This window comes from Ichthyophthirius multifiliis (genome assembly GCF_000220395.1).
Source record: "Ichthyophthirius multifiliis unplaced genomic scaffold scaff_1120509251019, whole genome shotgun sequence".
Classification (NCBI taxonomy): domain Eukaryota; phylum Ciliophora; class Oligohymenophorea; order Hymenostomatida; genus Ichthyophthirius; species Ichthyophthirius multifiliis.
The window spans coordinates 45,364-52,975 of record NW_004086279.1 but is presented as its reverse complement, the minus strand read 5'-3'; the positions used below and the strand labels follow the sequence as shown (position 1 = coordinate 52,975).

Genomic DNA, 7,612 nt, shown 5'->3' with positions numbered 1-7,612 from the left:
ATTTAATAATAATATATACTTTTTATGTTATTAGAATTCATATTCTTAGATACTCGCTAAATTTATTAAATAAATTCTTATATTAAATATTTAAAATAATTAAATATATATTTAATTTTATTTTTACAATAAATATTATTTTTATTTAATTTTTAAAATTAATAAATAATTTAATAAAATTGAGTATAAAAATAAATAATTAATTATATTTATAAAAACTAAATAAAATTTATCTAAAAATAAATGGATAATAACAAGGAAAAAAGAATATTTATTTTAAACTAAAAACAATTAAATTATTGTGATATAAAATAAGATTATTAAAATCTACAGTTAAACGATTATTAACTACTTGTTTAAGGTAAACAGAAATTAAATTTATACTAAAGAATAAGACCATACTTAAAAAGACTAATCTTATTTGTTATAATATTACTAACATCTATATTATTGTTTTTACAAACATACAATGTTTCATAATAAAAAAAACCTTTAGAAAATCCGAACGAACAATTTTTTCAAAATAATTGGTTAGATATAACAGATTAAATAATAAAACCTAAAACAATAAAAAGCAAATTCGAAAGTATAAAACTAAAAGAAAATAATTTAAAAGTACTTTTAATATCTGAACCTAATTTACCCTTAAGCGCAGCTTCTTTAGACGTAAAAGTAGGCTCTTTTAATAATCCAGATTAATTATAAGGACTTGCACATCTTTTAGAACATATGCTATTTATGGGAAGTGAAAAATATCAGGATGATAATTTATTTTTTGATTTAATATCAAGAAATGGTATTTTTTTTTAAAAAAAAATATTATATTATAATTATTATTTTAATAAAAAAAAAGGAGGATAAGCTAATGCATTTACTGCAAATGGAAATACAAATTATTATTTTTAAAGCACAAACAATAATTTTGAGTAACTATTAGAAGTATGGAGTCGATTTTTCATTGACCCTCTTTTAAAAGAAGATTAACTAGAGCGAGAAATATAAGCAGTAGATTCTGAATATGTGAATAGTTTAACCGATGAAGCTAATAGAATATACGAATTATTAGTTAATATAAGTGATAAATAACATCCTATTAATACTTTTGGCTGTGGAAATTTCGACTCTTTAATGAAGAATCCTAAAAATACATACTTTGCCTTAAGAGAGTTTCTTTAAAAATTTTATTTTGCCGAAAATATGACTTTAGTAGTAAAAGTAGATTCTATTTATTAAAATTCAATTAAAAATAAAATTGAAAACTTTTTTTCACAAATACCTTCTTTTTAGAAAAAAGCAGAAAATTCAAATCTTCTTTTAAATTCAAAATTGTAAACTGAATAAATACCCATTTAAAAAGGCTCATATTTGCAATTAAAGGAAAATGCTAAAACTAATAAACTTCATATATTATTCATTCTACCTTTCAACGAAGAAAGTGAATATAAGACATTAAGATTTATCGAAATTTTATTCGATTATGCATTCTAGGAAACAAATTTTTGCCTATATTTAACAGCAAAAGGTCTATCAAGCAAATGTGAAGTAGATATAGAATAAGAGATTACTACTTTAAGTAAATTTTTGGTATTTTAAATATAAATAGAGCTATTAAATGAGACAAAAAATGACATATAAGAAATAATAAAAATATATTTTTATTATGTACAAGAAATATAAAAAATATCTGAAAAAAAGGAAAAATATTATCAAATTAAAGAAATTCTCGAAAAATTATTTTTTTTATAAAATTAATAAGAAGAAAAAGTAATGGATTAATTGAGTGAATTTTCTTAAATAATAAACTAAAATATAATAGTCAAAGAAGTTTTATGTTTTAAGAATTTATTGAAAAAATTTAATATTTTCTACTTCGAAAAAATAATACATATTTTAAATAATCCCGAAAAAATAATTATTATTCATAATACTAATAACGAAAGTTTTTTCAAAAATATGATTTTATAAGAAAACAAACTTTAGGATTTGACTTTTACTTAAACATTTTTAAACGAAAAAGAACTTTCAGATTTTCTAAATTTCCAAAAAAAATTCGAATTAGTACCTTAGAAAAATTTCCCTATTTTAAAAGATACTATTTTGGACGATATTGACAATTCATTTTAAGATTTTAAAACTCCTTAAGTTATTTTGAGCAACGAAAACGGAAGATTACTCATTTAAGTAAGTAAAATGGAATTTAAATAGCCTAAATAGGTTATCTATTTATAATTTACTCACGAGTTAGTTAAAAAAGATATTTTTAATAAAATATCAAATGAAATTTTTGTCGATGAATTCCAAATGATTTTAAAAAAAAATCTTTTTAAATATGAAATTAATGGACTTGTATATGAAATAAAATCAAATAAAGAAGGATTCGATATGTATTTGGAAACTTTCGATTCTTTGCAGGAAGAAATAATAAAGGAAATATCAAAAAGTTTAAACTAAGTGTAAATAAAGGAAGAAGATTTTGAAAAAAACAAGAAAAAAATCTAAAATTAAATAAAAGAATTTGAAAATGAAATATTATTTTAGTAATTTATTACTGAAGTTTTATAAAAAATTTTCATAAAAGACTACTTTGACAAAAAAGAAATTTTATAAAATATAGAAAATTTAGATTTCCCAAAGCTCAATTAATTTTAAAATAATTTCAAAAACTCCTTTTATTTAACTTTTTATGCTTTTGGAAATGTCCAAGAAAGTTTAATCAAAAACTCTTTCCTTCAATTAACTTCTAATTTAAAAAATAATATATAATCTTAAAAAAATATTATTTTAAAAATACTCTCTTTTCCCCAATAAAAAATAGTTTTTAAAAATCTATACTCTTCTAGAGATAATAAAAATAACATAGGAGCAACAATATTTTATTTTGGCAAAATGAATATAAAATAAAGAGCTATATTAAAAATAATATAAAAACCTTTACATAGTTATGCATTTGAAAAATTGAGAACTTAATTATAACTAGGATATATAGTTTCTGGTAAGTTGATTAATTTTTAAGATATTTTTATTTATTATGTAATTGTTTAAGGATATAAAAATACACCTGATGTTTATAAGAAAGAAATAGCTATTATGGTAAATGATTTCGGTGAAAAATATCTCAAATAAATGGATCAAAAAACATTTTTAGAATTAAAAGAAAGTACTAAATAAAATTTGAGATTAAATTTTTAGAATTTAAAAGAGAAAGCATAATATTATTGGAAATATATATAAAATTAGAGTTTTGATTTTTAAGAAAATAATAATATTATAAAAGAAATGGATAATGTTTCTAAAGAAGATGTTATTTAATTCTTTAGAGCGTTCTTTTTTAAAAATTTTCTAAATTGCTAATTGTTTAATCCTAATGTAACACCAAATATTTAAAATAATAATAATATTCCAGGAGAAACTGTTGTTTTAAATATATAAAATTTATAATAATAAGGCTAATGGATAGATCTAAATGATAAATTTATTTAATTTAATCAAATCAAGATAGTTTGATATAATTATAATATAAAATATATTAATATTAAATAAGAATAGTATAAATAAATAAATAAATAATAAATAAATAAATAAATAAAAAATTAAATATATAAATATATAAATAATTACAAAATCTTTAAATTTTTTAATTATTTTTTTTTATATATATTTTTTTGTTTATAATTTTTTAAATCTTTAATATTTATGTTATAAAATTAATCAATATTAAATTTACATTAACCTTGTATATTATTTGGTTAAAAAAACCAATACAAAACTACCATATTACTTCATTACGCTTATATTATATCAAAATAAATAAACAATTAATATGGAATATTTTTATGTAATTAAAATAAAATAGATTTAGGCGATAAATTATTATTTGGTCGAAAAGAATATTAATAAGAATTAAATATTGAAAATCTTGAAAAAATAAAAATGAAATATCTCTTTAACTACATAGAATTTATATAATATTTAATTTCCTTTCCTTATTTAATATAAGAAAATTCTCCAATTTTTTTTTTGTTGATGATTTAGATATATTATGTTAATAGGATTAAAAAAAGATAACTTATGCTTTATTTTTATTGAGCAATATTAACTCTATTTTATAATCTAATAATTTTAATTTTTATTCCATTATTTGTACTGTTTTAATTGAAGAAGTAAAAAACGAAAGTATTTATAAATAAGATAATTATTAATTATTAAATTGGCCTAATTAATAAGTATATTCAATTTTTTTTAAATACACTTAAAACTTATTTGAATTTTCTGTTTTTGAGAAAAAAGTTTATTTTAAGAAAATTAGTTAAAACAATAAAAATTTAGAAATAACTAAAAATTTATTCTAAAATTTAGAATTTGATGAAATATCTGAACATTTTAAAAAAATTTTATGAAATAAATAAGATATTTTTTTAATTATTATTTATATTATAATTCATATTTTTTCTTTTAATTTTTTTTTTAATTCAATTAACTAAAAAAAGGATAATTAAATATTTTTTTTAAATATATATTATTATATTATATATTGTATTCTTAAAAATTAATTTTTGTTTTGATTTTTTTAAAGGTTATTAAATATAAAAATACATTAAATTTTTTATTTTTTAACTATTAAAAAATCTAATTTTTAATAATTCAATATAATATGTTTTAAAGATACACAATCTATAAAATGTAAAATACAGAAAATGGATTATTTTTTTTTTTTTGATTTAATTTTTAAAAAATAATTATAAAAAAAATAACGAAAATTCTTGCTAAAAAGTAATATATATTTAAAAAAAAATCAATTAATCGTATAAGCTTTTTTTCTTTTTTCAACAATATATTCAAATTCTTAATTTTCAATATTTTTCATTTCATTCCTAAGTGCAGTAACAAAAAAAAATGGTGTAATTAATCCTACACAAAGTACACTTCTCCAACCCCACACTAGTCCTTAATTTTTATCTTCGAATCTATCCATAATCCATCCTGAAAGTAATGGACATAGAAAATAGCCACCTATATTATAAATTAATTAAGAAAGTGAACTACAAGTAGAATGATAAACTTTCGGTAAACAGCTTAAACATATTCCTGTACCATTTGGTATTAAAGCCCCCCCAAAAGCTAATAAAAACCAAATCAAAACTATTAATTCCCAAAACTCAAATACATATCCAACAGGAATACATAATAATAAAGCTGCTAAACCTACAGAAACACAATATTTTAACGCTGTTATTCTATTTTCACCTTTATATCCACCCTTTAATTAATATTTTTATATATTAATTTTAAGAAATATTTTTAATACAAGTTTATCAGATATTTTTCCCCCAATAATAGCTCCAAAAGTAGGCCCAGAGATAGCTATTATACTGAAAGAAAACATTGCTTAACTACTAGAAACTCGACAAAATTTAATAAAATATTCAGTTGCCCAATATTGTATACCTGTTACAATATAAAATAAAGTACATAATCCGATACACACATATATGAAAATATTGTTTTTGAGAATAGGCTATTTTTTTATTTTATTTTTTAAAAAATAATATTTTATTTTATAAAAAATAATTATTTTACACCATATTATTTCAAAGTTTCTAAAAATCCCTAAGTAAAGGTTTAATTCTAATGAAAAATTAAATTTTTACTTTCTTATAAAGATTCAGTCTAATAATTATTATTGGAAAAATTTTAATTTTTTTTTAATCCTTTCTTCTCTAAATAAAGAATATCTAAATTTTTATTATCCTATAATAAAAAATATAAGGCTACGATGCTAGTAAATAAAAACATAGAAGCGAATCCTAATCTCCAACTAAAATTCCAACCTGTAATATTTATTAATAAAGCCGCTGTAGTGTATCCTAACATAACTCCTAAAGGTACAAATGCTTACATAAGTCCTAGCCATGTGGCTATTTTAGTTTTTGGACTATAATGATTTATCCAAATAGGTCCATATATGCATATATATCCTGTACAAAAACCTTAACCAAATCTACAAAGTAATATAAAATATATATTTGACATTAATGCTATTATTAAACTAAAAAATCCGTTTAAAAAAACACTTAATGATAATACATGATTCAAACTAAACTTATTTACTGTTAATGTTACAAAAAATGTTGATACACATACACCTAAATATTCGAGTGAACCTTTTTATTTTATATTATTTTATATTATTTTATTTATTTTATATTAATTTATTTTAATTTTTTAATTATTTTATGAAAAAATATATTAAAAAATATATATTAAAAAATACCAATAGATGCTTATTAACTAAACGTCAATTTTAATTCTTATTCCATTTATATTAATGATGCGGGTATTACTCCAGTAGCAAAATTTGATAGTATCGCTGCTAAACAGAAAAATATATATATTTATTCAATTTTATGTCCGTTTTGTTTAAATTCTTCCTTTTATTCTTCATTTTCATTTTCATTTTCATTATCATTATCATTATCATTTTCATTTTCATTTTCAATTTCAATTTCATTTTAGTTTTCATTTTCATTTTCGTTTTTATTTTCATTTTTATTTTTATTTTGATTTTCATTTTTTTTTTCTTTTATTTCATTCATTTAAATTTAGCTTAAATAATAATTATTGTTAGACTTTTTTTTTAATTATTATTTATTATAATTTTTGAATAAATTTTACATTTTATTTGTTTACACTCATATACTTTTTTTTTATATTATTATTATATTTGTATTAATATTATTAAAATCAAAAGAATATATATATATAGTCGCATTAATATATATAAAAATATTATTTAATTATATTTAAAAATTGTTAAATAAAAATAATGTTATTTTTTTATTTTTTTTAAATTTATAAAATAATATAACTTCCTGTAATTTATTTTAATTTAAATAGTTCATCAATTATTAATAGAATCATTTCCTATTTTTTATCTTAATTTATTTATTTTCAAAAACAATAATTTATTATCATTTATTCTTTTATTACTTTTTTTAAATTGTTAATCAAATTTTCATGGAATTTCAAATGCAATTTATAATTCTTCATATACAATTTAAATATCTAATGTTAATTTTTTTTTTTTGTAAATTACTAATTCTATTTCAATTTTATAATTAATATTTTTATGTAAAAAAAATAAATTACTAATATTATTTTAAATAAGCCTATTTATATAATTTATTTATAAAATAATCTATTGATTCCTAACGCTATTTTATATCAGAAGCAGAATATTTTTTCAAGTAATTTTATATAATTTTCTGAATGAATGAAATTTATTAAATAAAAATATTTTTTTATTGTTTGTAATTATAAATTTTAATTAATTAGCTTATAAAAATATAAATTGCTTCTAATATTATATCATTTATCATTTCTTTTTATTCTTTTTAGATATTCTTTTATTATTTTTTAATAAAATAAAAACAAATATATATAAAAAATTAAATAAAACCAAAAATATATTTAAAAAAAATTGAAATAACTAAATTCAAGTAAATAAATTCATAATATAAATAAATAATTTATTACTTTTTAAATTTAAAGAAAATATTTTAAATAATAATATTATTTATATTAATTAATAATTTACTATGTTAATAATATTAAT

At 17.5% G+C, this 7,612-nt stretch overlaps 2 protein-coding genes across 2 annotated transcripts, besides 11 other annotated features; one reads left to right on the top strand and one right to left on the bottom strand. All coding sequences in view use genetic code 6, as the record gives it.

Moving 5' to 3' along the window:
- Positions 1 to 243: 243 nt before the first annotated feature.
- IMG5_129880 (m16 family protein, putative) lies at positions 244 to 1,849 on the top strand (the record flags this gene model as incomplete). The annotated part of the gene is made up of 3 exons (XM_004032074.1): positions 244 to 796; positions 854 to 1,215; positions 1,817 to 1,849. 3 exons carry the CDS (start codon positions 244 to 246, stop codon positions 1,847 to 1,849), a joined length of 948 nt encoding a protein of 315 aa, XP_004032122.1.
- Positions 1,850 to 3,513: 1,664 nt separating this feature from the next.
- Positions 3,514 to 3,613: a microsatellite.
- Positions 3,534 to 3,586: a microsatellite.
- Positions 3,548 to 3,614: a microsatellite.
- Positions 3,615 to 3,630: 16 nt separating this feature from the next.
- Positions 3,631 to 3,678: a microsatellite.
- A 1,114-nt stretch (positions 3,679 to 4,792) lies between these two features.
- IMG5_129870 (major facilitator superfamily protein, putative) lies at positions 4,793 to 6,593 on the bottom strand (the record flags this gene model as incomplete). The annotated part of the gene is made up of 5 exons (XM_004032073.1): positions 4,793 to 5,010; positions 5,044 to 5,257; positions 5,306 to 5,515; positions 5,578 to 6,161; positions 6,272 to 6,593. 5 exons carry the CDS (start codon positions 6,591 to 6,593, stop codon positions 4,793 to 4,795), a joined length of 1,548 nt encoding a protein of 515 aa, XP_004032121.1.
- Positions 5,525 to 5,576: a microsatellite.
- Positions 6,164 to 6,235: a microsatellite.
- Positions 6,166 to 6,235: a microsatellite.
- Positions 6,237 to 6,270: a microsatellite.
- Positions 6,438 to 6,571: a microsatellite.
- Positions 6,438 to 6,586: a microsatellite.
- An 822-nt stretch (positions 6,594 to 7,415) lies between the features above and the next one.
- Positions 7,416 to 7,486: a microsatellite.
- Positions 7,487 to 7,612: the final 126 nt, after the last annotated feature.